The sequence below is a fragment of the Heterocephalus glaber genome, unplaced genomic scaffold, assembly GCF_053883595.1.
Source record: "Heterocephalus glaber isolate CG9 unplaced genomic scaffold, H.glaber_assembly_v1.0 deba00001429, whole genome shotgun sequence".
Lineage (NCBI taxonomy): Eukaryota > Metazoa > Chordata > Mammalia > Rodentia > Bathyergidae > Heterocephalus > Heterocephalus glaber.
In genome coordinates, this window is record NW_028258294.1 from 6,990,213 (window position 1) to 7,002,783 (window position 12,571).

At 35.0% G+C, this 12,571-nt stretch overlaps 1 protein-coding gene across 5 annotated transcripts in view; it reads left to right on the forward strand.

Annotated features, from left to right (window-relative positions):
* The window catches only part of Naalad2 (N-acetylated alpha-linked acidic dipeptidase 2), a 43,152-nt gene extending 31,438 nt beyond the window's left edge, over positions 1–11,714 (forward strand). For 3 of the 5 annotated variants that reach the window (XM_004868192.3, XM_087212268.1, XM_087212269.1), the window contains 5 exons: positions 1,310–1,400; positions 3,177–3,441; positions 5,558–5,639; positions 6,886–6,978; positions 9,771–11,714. In XM_004868192.3, coding sequence (XP_004868249.1) covers positions 1,310–1,400; positions 3,177–3,441; positions 5,558–5,639; positions 6,886–6,978; positions 9,771–9,960 — 721 coding nt within the window. In that variant the 3' untranslated portion in view covers positions 9,961–11,714. Of the gene's footprint in view, positions 1–1,309; positions 1,401–3,176; positions 3,442–5,557; positions 5,640–6,378; positions 6,580–6,885; positions 6,979–9,770 lie in introns of those variants that run through there. The other 2 variants (XR_002390358.2, XM_087212270.1) reach the window with 2 other exon arrangements.
* The last annotated feature ends 857 nt before the right edge of the window (positions 11,715–12,571 follow it).

Here is a 12,571-nt window from a genome sequence, read left to right on the forward strand (position 1 = left end):
TATATAAATGTTTATTTTTAACTCTTCTCATTCATATGGTAGCAGTCTCCTTGAATTTATTTTTATTTTTATTTTTTATTTTTTTTGAGACAAGGTTTCGCTATATAGTCCAGGCTGGCCTTAAATCCACTGTGTAGCCCAGGCTGGCACTGAACTCACAGCAATCCTCCTGTCTCAACCTCCCAAGTTCTGGGACTATAGGCATGTGCCACCATGCCCAGCACTGAATTTATTTTGTACTTACTTGCTTTTTTATGCAGTGCTACTTTTTAATACCAACAGTTCATGGTGGTAGTTTATAGCTTCGTTCTATATTCCAATCCATTCTTATGAAAGGTTAAATGCATTTTCATTGTAAGTTTGACATGCTATTCAAGCAAAAATAGAATACAAAGAATAGTTTAAAAACATCTGAAGCCTCAATCTCAAAAACACTTCATCTATTAGTCTGGAAATAAGTAGTTATGTTCTTAATACATACGTAATTTTATATTTTGCTTTTATATCCCTCAAAATTTTCCATGTCTTTGCATACATATTGTATATAGGTATGTATATGTGTGTGTGTACAATGATTTTTTCATAATAAACAGAGAAATATAATTAGACTTGTTTCTGGAGTGAAATAAGACATGCATATATTCTTCATGACCTTAAATATACACCCCTTGTGACAGTTTTTTAATCACACTGTAGTACTCCAAGGGTAAGAAGGGCCTATGGCTTCATTGTTATCCCCTCTAAACAAAAGACATAAGTGCTAAAAATAATGGAAAACAAGTTAGGTGTGGTACCACACACCATTAATCCCATCACTCCTCAGGCAGGAGGAGCACTGTGAGTTTGAGGCCACCTTGGGCTACATAGTGAATGCAAGGCTAACCTGAGAGCTAGCAACATCCTATCTCAAAAACAAACAAACAAACAAAAATAATAAAATAAATAAATAAAAGTAATGGAAAACAGCATTGTCACTGGGCTGCAGTTTTGGTGGCACTGCCCAGTTCTGGTTGTATTCATGCAGATGTTTAGGTTTATCACAGCAGTTTTTCAGCATATGATAGGACAGCATCTTGAGGACTATTAATCTTTTTGTAATTCTTTTTTTGTTTTTGGTACCGGGGATCAAACTCGGGACCTTATGCTTGCGAGGCAGGTGGCAGAACCACTGAGGTAAATCCCTGGCCCCTGTAATTCTTATAACAAATGTTCCAGGTGATTCTTTGCTGTTCTTTTGGCAGGATTTATGGTTCCATCTTTTTAATTTTGTATTATTTATTTGTGTGTGTTATTTATATTCCATATCTAGAATCAATAAACTGGGATCTGGAAGTGATTTTGAAGCTTATTTTCAGAGACTTGGGATTGCCTCAGGCAGAGTTCGTTACACTAAAAATAGGGTAAGCCATTTTATATTTTGCATATATAGCACAAATTATTTTTTCTTTATTTCTTTTCTTTTTCTGTAATTTTTTTTTGGGGAGTACCAGGAATTGTATTCATGACCTCGGGCTTGCCAGACAGGCACTGTGCTGCTGAGCTCCGTCCTCGGCCCTATATTGAACTTTTTCATTATTGTAGCAAAATACCCAAGGTAATCAGTTCATAAAGAGAAAAGTATTTTGTTTCACTCTTTCAGAGGGTCCCATCCATGGTCAGTTGACCCTGTTGTTTTTGGGCCTGTGCTATGAAACAGAGAGAGAGAGAGAGGGCTGCATGGCTACCACCCATTCATGGGCACGCCCCCGATGGCCTAAGACCGCTCTCACTCTAGGCCTACATCTTAAAAGTTCAACCAACTCCTACGGGTCCAATCTAGGAACCAAAACACGGGCTTTTGGAAACATTGAAGTGCCATTTATAGTTTGTAGTAGAGATATAAACAGGTGTAAACTTGAGTATTAAATCATCACTGCATATAGTAGATTCTGTACTACTGTAGTAACTTTGTGGCCACATCCCATTGTTACTGTGGTGAGCTCAAGTGTTGCAAGTATTCATTTAAAATGACTGATGCTAATCATCCCTGCATTAGCAGTTTGTCTCTCCAGTGAGTTGCATATCATAGTAAAATGCTACCTCTTACCGTTCTTACATATTTTTCACCATATAATATATATCATACAAAATATGCATCAATTGGCTATATGTTATCAGTAAGGCTTCTGGTCAACAGCAGGCTCATAGTAGTTAGTTTTTGAAGGGTAAAAAGTTACCCGTGGATTTTCAAATATATGTGTTGGATGGGGTCAGTGCCCCAGCTCCCATATTGTTCAAAGGTTAACTTCACATAAAAATATGCTTTGATTGTTTTTCACTTTTTCACTTTTATACTTTGTAATTTATTGTTAAAGTTACCTAGTTTCTGTGACCACAGTAGATTAGAAGTAGACAATTAGATATAAAGGGACTGATACAGGGATTGCTTTCTAATGATGCTAAAAGCAGCAAGAATGATAGACCTGTAATAAGGTAGCAGATAGTAAAGACTAAAATAAGGATAGACAGATCTAAATACTCAAGAAATATTTTTACAGGACACTACCATATAATAACTTATGTTCATTGTAGTAGCTCTTAATTGTGTAATAAAAGTTAAATGGGGCAGGGATGGTAGTACACACTTATAATCCAGGCACTTGGGAGGCTGAGGCAGGAGGATCACTGTGAGTTTGAGGCCAGCCTAGGCTACATAGTAAGTTTGAGGCCAGCCTGAAATACATAGACTCTGTCTCAAAAAAAAAAAAAAAGGTAAATGGCATTTAGTTATATACTCCTTGGGAAGGAGAGAAAGATCTTAAAGAAATTATCCCTCAGCTATATATATATACTTGGCTGTCAAAGACCTTGCATTTCCAGTCAGCTGATAAGTTTGAACTATGCTAATGTGCAATTTGAATATATGTTCCTTAATTTTAGTTATCAGAAATGCAATGAAGACAATTTTTCAGAAGCAGCATTTTGAATGAAAAGTTACATAAATTAAAATGAATAAAGATAAAAATTTAAATCTGAACATTTGGTTGTAGTGCTTTAGTTAATTAGATTTTAACTTTTTTGCTTCACTGTGATAAAACAGGGCAGCATATATATTTTTCTATAGTCATTTTTGATTACATAAATAACTTGAATATTTAATATTTTTTTTATCTTCATGCCTCTGTCCTTTTTTTCAGAAAACAGATAAATACAGTAGCTACCCTGTATATCACACTATTTATGAGACGTTTGAGTTGGTAGAGAATTTTTATGACCCAATGTTTAAAAAGCAGCTTTCTGTGGCTCAGTTACGAGGGGCACTGGTATATGAGCTTGCAGACTCTACCATCATTCCTTTCAATATTCAAGACTATGCTAAGGCTTTGAAAAACTATGCAGCAAGTATCTTTAATTTAGCCAAGAAACACAACCAACAACTGACAGACTATGGAGTATCATTTGGTAAGATATTTTATAATCTTTAAACCAAGGCTTTAGAATATCTCCTATCATAATCAGTGCATACTGCTTCATTCTAGATTTTATCCCTGCCTCATGTACTAGTTCTAGCTTTTAGACAAAAACTTTAAATAAACACCTACTTAGGAATCTGATTTAATTTGGTATGTGTGGGATGAATCCATTATGGCTGATTTAGCAGTACAAACATTAGGCTGTTAAATATCTTTCTTGAATTACTGCTTTTAGAAACATTTTTACTTTTACAGGAACAAAAGGAGGAAAGTGCAACAATATTACAAAAAGACTAAAAAGTAGAGAAACAAGAGAAACCACCAATTCTAATACATATATATGCACTATTATTATTATTGTTGTTGTTGTTACTGTATACACTCTGTTTCCCTGAAAATAAGACCTAGCCAGAAAATAATCACCCTTGAAAATTAGAGATCAAAAATGTCAGCCCAGGGCCGGGGATTTAGCTCAGTGGCACGTCCAGAGTTTGATCCCTGGTACTAAAAAAAAAAAAAATGTCAGCCCCGATCAGCCTAACCTTGCCTTTCCTGCCTTACAGAGCAGCCACTGTGCAAGAGAATAGTGATAGGCTGATTGGGGCTGACTTTTGATCTCTAGTTTTCAAGTCTGATTATTTTCTGGCTAGGTCTTATTTTCGGGTAAACATGTCATCCATTAATTTTTTCTTTTTTTTGGTACTGGGGATTGAACTTGGGACCTTGCACTTGTGAGGCAGGCGCTGGAACCACTGAGCTAAATCCCTGGCCTATTAATGTTTTTCTACATGAGGGGTTACTTTTACATAGTTATAAATTATTTTTCCTTTTATAATTGGCAACTTAGTAGTTGCTCTTTTACTCCATATGTCTCTGATAAAATAGGAATGGAATATAATTTAGTGTAACAGTGTTGAGAAATGGGTCAGGAAGCATTTTGCCTGATTGAATTCCTGGCTCTACCATTTAGTCTGTGTGACCTTTGTAAAGTTAGTTAACCTATCAGTTTTCTTACAAGTTAACCAATAAAATGAAAGAATATAATGTTTCAAAGATTGTTGTGGAGATTGTTATGTGGGAATATAAAGTAGTAGTGGTAGCTGGCACTTAATGCTCAATAAATGTTGCCTAAGATGACTCTTATTTTAACCATCCTTTTATTATTTTAGGGATACATATTATTAGTATACACAAATATACAGAGGGTCTACTGTGTACCTACCTATTACTCTGTTATTCCTAGGAGATACAGTATGTATAAGACATAGCCAAAGTCCTCACCTATAAATGTATAGATGCAGAAGGAGAAGACAAAATGCTGAGGACAAAATACTAGGGAGTAACTCTGAGAGCAGATATCCTTGGTATAGAGTGGTCAGTAATGATTGTGAATTTACTTTGGATATTTTTACATAAAGGTTAGTAATATTTATGAAGTTATGAACAATAGCAAACATTTTGATCTAAAAATAAAAGGAAGCAAAGAAAATGTAGGAAATTGTGGTTATGTAATTCTTCCACCTGCTTATCTTCTTAGGGACCTGGTCTGATCTGTTGATTTCATTTCTCTGTCTCCATCTCTGTTGGTGACTCTCCATCAAAAGAACATTCTTACATGTTTTGTGTCTTAACAATAGCATTTCTTTTCTTGATGTGCCCCACTACCTTCACAAAATTCTTTAGTTCCAGACAAAAATAGTTCTTTAGAAAGGATTTTATTGAAGACGAAGGTCTGATGAATGAAAGAATGAATATGTAATCTACACTCCATGTTTCCATTGCTTTACCTCCCAGGGTCTTGCTATGTAGCTCAGGCTGGCCTTGAACTCACTATGTAGTGTAGGCTGGCCTTGCACTCTCACATTCCTGGCAACCCTCCTGCTTCAGCCTTCTGAGTTCTGGGATTACAGGCATGTGCCACCACACCTGGCTTTATGATATTTTATAATACTTCATGAATTTGCAAGAAGACTCAGTAGAAAAATAGTTTTATTACCAAGTCAGTCTTATCTATCAATCTGCAATGGAGAGGGCAGGGAAATGAACCTCTGAAATACGAATCACTGTGCTTACTCAATTTTTACTTTTCTGCTTTCATTTTAAAGATTCCTTGTTTTCTGCTGTGAAAAATTTCTCAGAGGCTGCTTCAGATTTTCATAGAAGACTTACACAGCTAGATCTTAATAAGTAAGTTTCAGATGCCTACTATTCTGAAAAGCAATCTGGTTGTAGGACTGAACTGTTTACACTCTTGTGAGCACTCAGCTCTAGATTGTTGCTGTTCAGTTATGGTGTGCAACCAGCAGCATCAGCCTGACCTCAGGGGCTGTTAGAAAGGCAGACGGCAGTCCTCACCCTGCATAAGGTAGATTCGGATTCTGCATTGTATTAAGACCTGTGGTTGATTTATCCTGACATTAACCTTTGAGAAATACTGCTCTGAATGGTAAACCAAAAACTAATTCCAAGACAAGGACCAGGCAGATGGGGTGGTGCATGCCTGTAAGCAGGAGGATCATGAATTCAAGTCTTGCCTGGGCAGCTTGGTGACTTAATGAGATCCTGTCTAAAAATTTAAAAGAAAAAAAAAGACAAAAAAAAAGAAAAGACCAAAGACAAATCTTAAAGAGTTTGTATGATGAGAATTCTGACCATAGCTGATAATACATAGCTCCATGTGCATTTGTAATATATTTATAGTTCTTATCTAGTATTGCTATGCATCTGTTTCAAATTTTTATTGATGCTATTTTGCATTTCATATAACTTCTTGCCACTCTTAGGGTCCAGATACTATAAAGGTATATTCAAAGTAAAATACGTAATCATAAACTGTTCCCCAGTATAGTTCATACGGCATTTACTTTTTCAGACTTACTCAGAAAGCAATAGTTTTGAAGAGCCTTTCTTTTCCTTTGGATTGTAGGAGTGCCTAGGGTACTTGTTTGACCCCCCCAACCCCCGCAAAAAAAGAAAATCCAAGGATTCCAGTGTGATGATGATTTCCTGTCTACACTGTGCAGCTGTCTCCTGCTCTTCTTATAACTCCTGAAATCTTCACTCACTCTTTATTCTTCAGCCTTTATTCGCTCTCCTTTCTTCCCCTGTAGGACACAGTGATTTATCAGGTACAACGTGATAGTACACTTGTCTACCTTTCCAAGAGGTGTGGTTATAGTATGGAGAAGTAAAGAATGTCTTTCAGTTCTATTTTATTAGTCTGTAGCCTTTAAAATCCATTTCTCACATAGGATTCTGTCTATTATAAATGCCAGAAAGATGACGCTGGTGTCTTATGTAGCTTACCACATAAAGCAAACTGTGTTCATATGCATTTTGTTAAAAATCTATTGATATATTTTCCCATGCCTTTAATATATTTTAAACATGATTCCATGGCAAAGTTTTAATTATATCTTTCTTGTTCTCAAAGTCCTATTGCAGTGAGAATTATGAATGACCAGCTGATGCTCCTGGAAAGAGCATTCATCGATCCCCTGGGTTTACCAGGAAGGCAGTTCTATAGGTAAGGGAACAACAGGCAGGCTCTTTAGTGGCACCCCACTATGACCAAAAACAGCATACCCAAAGTCTGCTGGAAACTGATTCCATCAATGAGTAGAAAGTGAATCTGTATAATGAAAGGAAAATGGGTAAGTTAATGCATCCAATAGTAGTATAATATGTGACAGCAGAAAAATAGACTCCACATTATTTGTTTCGCTACATTTACAAATGATATATTTGAAAAAGAACTCTTGATAACAAAATGTACAAACCACACTTTTTTTTTTTTTTTTAAACTCGGGTCCTTGCGCTTGCGCAGCAGGTGGCGAAACCACTGAGCTAAATCCCTGGCCCTCAAACCACACTTTTAAAAGGGATCTTAGGGATCATTTAGTTCTACCATCTACATGAACGCTTTTTACATACCCTCAGGTAAGTAGTTGTATCCAGTCTATTTCAACGCTTCCAGTGCTGTGGAAGCTTTCCTCAAGAGCCCATGCTGTATCTTGGATGGAGGATGTACTTTTATCTTTGCTTTCACCCTCTTTTTCTATTTACTCGGCTCAAGCTCGCTCTGCAGAGCTAGTTTCTCTCCCACCCTTCACTTTTACTTCCTCGAATATACTTTGCCACTGCAAAAAAACCAAGAAACCAAAAAACCCGGAAAAAAACCCCAAACCAAACAAGAACAACAACAACAACAAAAATAAAACACTTCCAATGGTGGAAAGCTTACTTCTTCATGAGAAGCCCTTTCCATTTTAGGGAAGCACTAATTCTGAAATCAAGATGTTCTCCCTCAGACCCTATTTTATTCTCTAAAGTCAAATAGAGTGAGTCTACCTATATTTCCATGTAACATTTGAAGTTTTAAAGATGATTGTGGTGTTCTTCTAAAGAAATAATAGTTTCTTTCTATATTTCTATGTCATGTTTGTTTCTATATCTTGTCTGTATGCCTCTGGATTGTCTGTATTTTCTCAATGTCCTTTTTAAGCTGGCTCCTTGGTGGAAATTAGAAAAGTCCTACCATTTAAAGTCAGACAGTCTATGTTCAAGTTTACAAACAGATATATGACTTAGAGTAAGTCACTCCTGGGGTTTCCCCATCTGACATAAGATGATGAAAATTGCTACTTTACGAAGTTATCATTGTCAAATACCATGTAAAAAGTAGTTCTGTATGTTACCTGCCTAAATTTTAATGATTAGTATTAACATTTAAATAATTACAAGCAGAAGCTTTTAGAACATAACTCTGCTATATACTAAGTGTGGCTGGAGAAAATTAACTTAGCCGGATTTCTCAACTGTAGGTAGAGATTATAAATTGCTTAAGGCATGTAGAAGATTTAGCTCAAGGAGGGATGTACTCAGTAAATGGCAGCTATTTTTTTTTTTTTTTTTTTTGCCACTGGGGATTGGCAGCTATTTTTATTAATAAGAACATAAATATTTGCTTATTCATTGATACAAATATCATAATAACCATCAGTTAGTCTTTATATAAATGAAAAAAATTGAAAGCAGTATCTCTAATTTTAATCCTCTTTTAAGTCTTATTACATTGGTACCTCCATTCACGATCTCAGTTGTCTCCATGATTCTGGTCACAAACTGAACTGTACAAGAAATTTACATATAAGGTCAACATGAACTTAACTATTGAATTTGATTCGGTTTTCATCCAACTTGGTTTATGACCAGAATGAAGTTCATGAACAGAGGCACCATTGTATGTTTTTAAACTTTATACTACTTATAATCAAAATAGCTATAAAGTTGCAATTCTGTAGAATCATGTAGAATAAGAGATAACGCTTCTCAGTATTCTCTAGTTTACCTCACACCCAGTGACTTATTTTCTTTGCAGAGAACATCAGTGTAACAACTTAGTATAATTTTAGTGCATTTATATCTGTATATATAAAATTTGTATATATTTATATGACATTAATACATGTATACACCCTTATGTAAATATATATCTACTTATAGTTACTTACATTCGTATTTTCTGTATGCAAATATATTTTATGTATACATATCATACATTTTTATATAAAAACATATTTATAGAAATGGAACTTTTTTCTTTTAATCTATCTTAGAGATCTTTATATGTCAGTGTATATAGATTTAGCTTTTTCTCTGACCTACATCCTTAGCTCTGTTTTTATCTTGAGACAAGGTCTCACTAAGTTGCCCAGGGCGGCATTCAACTTTCTGTCTTCCTGCTTTAGTCTCCCAAGTAGCTGTGATTATAGGCATGTGCTACCATGCTTGGGTAGCTCTTCTTGTTCATCTGCTGCATACCACACCACTGTATGGCATATATTTACAATTTTAACTACTACTTGAGATTATAATTAGATGATTATTTTCTCCCAATTATTTGCTGTTATGAAATGTACTTCCATAATATTTTCTTGTATCATATTTGAACACTGTTATTATCTCTATAAGCAGAACCTAGTGTTTCAGGGTCACAGGGCCAACATGTTTTTAAATTTGATTAGGCTACTCCAAACTGTCTTCCAAAAATACTACACTATCTTTTAAAAAATACATTTTCAACTATTAGCTAAACATTGAGACTATTTTGAAACAGTTCATGTTGCTATTTTCAGTGTACTACAGTAGTATAGAAATAATTTTTTCCTTCATGATTATAAAGATTACTTTATGAAATGAATATATATTTTACCTCACTTTCCCAATAACTTCTAAGAGAAATGTAGCTGTGATACAAATTTTGGCTACCTAGAATTTTTCATTCGTTTTAAATGACAAATATTTCTTTTTCTTTAGGCACATCATCTTTGCTCCAAGTAGCCACAACAAATATGCTGGAGAATCATTTCCTGGGATTTATGATGCCATGTTTGATATTGAAAATAAAGCAGACCCACATTTGGCCTGGAGAGAAGTGAAGAAACATATTTCTATTGCAGCTTTTACAATTCAAGCAGCAGCAGGGACGTTGAAAGAAGTGTTATAGGAAGGTCTCAACTGAGTGGCTACTGAAGGTGTTGCTGAAAGTCTGAGGATGAAATTTATCATTTTTGATGACTCATAAAGCCATCTTGATTTTCATGTCACGTTTTTAGACTTCCACCTTGTTCATCTGCAGAATGTTTTTGCCTCTTGCATGCATGCTCAAAGAAACTGAAAATGGAAACAACCCAAATGTCCAACAACAGATAAATTATGTGTATACACAATGAAATTCTAGTCAGCAATATCAAAATGAAAGAACTGTCAATATATGCAGTCTTACTGTCTGTACATACAGTGGTGGGTTAAAGAAGCTAGACAGAAAAAGAGTATGTAAGGTAAAACTTATATGAAGATGTGGCAAAACTGTGGTGACAAAAATCAGTGATTGTACAGGTGGTAAGGGGGGAAAATGGCTGCAAAGACACATGAAGCTTTCTCAGATAAGTGTTCTGTATCTTCAGCTGAGTGTTAGTTACACAGCTGTATACATTTGCCAGACTCATCAAACTGTAAACTTAAAGTGTGTACATTTTACTATATGAAAAGTAGGTCCCAATAAAATTGATGTTTAAAATCCCAGAAAAAAAAAAACCTTCTATGTAGGGAAACCAGAAGAGTACATCTTCTCTTGTAAAATCACTATGGAATACAAATAGTCAGAAAAAAGTCAGTAATATCTTTACTTTTGATACTTCAGTTTTACCGAATAAACATTCAAGTTGGCTTGGCAAGGAAATCTGCCAAAAATTTTAACACCTATAAAAATTATATCAGCATCTCCAAGCTTTTATAAAGAGCCTCAGAATTATAGGAAAACATGATTAAACCTTAATAAACTTGGTTGTTCAGTTACTTTACTGAAAGGAGTTGAGAATTAGAAATTAAAAGCTTTTATAGGCGTACACTAAAATTAAAAAATGATAGTGCAAAGTTTGCAACTCATCGTTCCTTTCACTGTTAAATTAGATTTTGTCCTCTTAATAGCTGATCATTAGTGACAGAGCACGTGATTCTGTGATATGCACTGTAGGCAGCTCATGACACAGCATATAGGATATGTGGCACAGTGTTCAATACACAGAACATGTGTTTGAACATTTTTTTTCAGTTTTCCCTTAAGCATTTGGTGTCATTTGAATTAGCTGTTAAAACTCCCCTTTAATCTCATTAAGTACTGTGTGTTGCTCGCCATTGTATATTACCTGTTTTGTTACTGATTTTTAAAATCAAATTTAAACCCATAAATTCCTTTCATAATGCAATAATTTAGTCATCTAAAAATCTAAATATGTTTAATACATTTGGAAGTTATCTAATAGAAAAGGATTCTAGTAAGCAATAAGCATGTGAATGTAATGTGTATAAACTTTAACTCAGAAGTCCTAAAAATTTGTTTTATACAGAAAATTGAACAGAATGAAATATGTGACACAAAGGTGTTCACTACATTTTTTACCATAATGAAAAGTAATGAAATATCAATGGACTACTGACTCACAATGATGTATTATACATTTTTCATGTAGGTGGTAAGTTGTCCATGATTTACTTTTGCAGAAAAGGTGATAAAACTAAATTTACAGATACCAAACAAAATGTCTACAGCTTTCTTTGGAGTGGTGGACTTCAACATGACTTGAACTCTTCGTATTTTCTGAATTGTTTTGTATGAGGATATACTCCCTTTACAATGGGTTAGATAAAACTGTTTTCATTTTGAACAGAGAAAAAGATATAAAGTTCTGAAATTCAATAGCACTGCATCTATTCCTATCTTTGTAATTTACCAGTTGTGCTATTCTGAGAATACAAAGTGTTCACTTATGTATACATAGATCATTGTAATGTATTTCCTACTTGTTTCAGAATTTCACATAGCTAAATTGGCCTTTGAGCTTTTAAGTAAGGAAATGCAATCAGTGTAAAATAGTAACATTAGAAATAATTAGAATTTTAACTTTGCCATGTTTGTAACTGGGGACTCATTTGCTTTATTTTTCTTCTATCTTTTCAGTAGCTCTTACATTCATCCATTTCTTCTGATCCTCAATGTGATTATTCTGGATTCAATCTATATCTCTCATTTAAATATCACCAACTTCCTTTCAGAGCAGCCTACTTCCTTTCCCCCTCTGTATGTTATACATACTGGCCAGAATGATCTTCCTAAATGTAGTCATGCCATGTGCTATTTAAAAACACTTCAGTATGGACCTCCACTCTCAGAGATGTTGTCATGACTGGCAGATAATCAGTCCTGTTGTGTTGACAACCAGTAAAAAGTGGATGAAATGCAAGTATTTTTAAAGATATCAAAACAGCTGTGGAAGCATTGGTCACCAGAGGTACAGTACAAATCTCTTGAGCTTTAGGTAGCTGAAACTGCCAACTGTTTTCTCTCCTGGGCACATTTGATTCCAGGCATGGGCTAAAGTTCGGGCTTCCCAAGGACTAAAGGCACTTTATGAGGGGATAATCAGCAGAGAATTCAATGTCCCTGTGTCCTCGAATCTAGAGGATTTCCAAACCCAATGCTAAGATATTTGCTTAGGAGCTGGGGCAAAGGTAGACAGCTTGGGGGCTCAGCAAACAAGAGTTGATCATTCCACTAC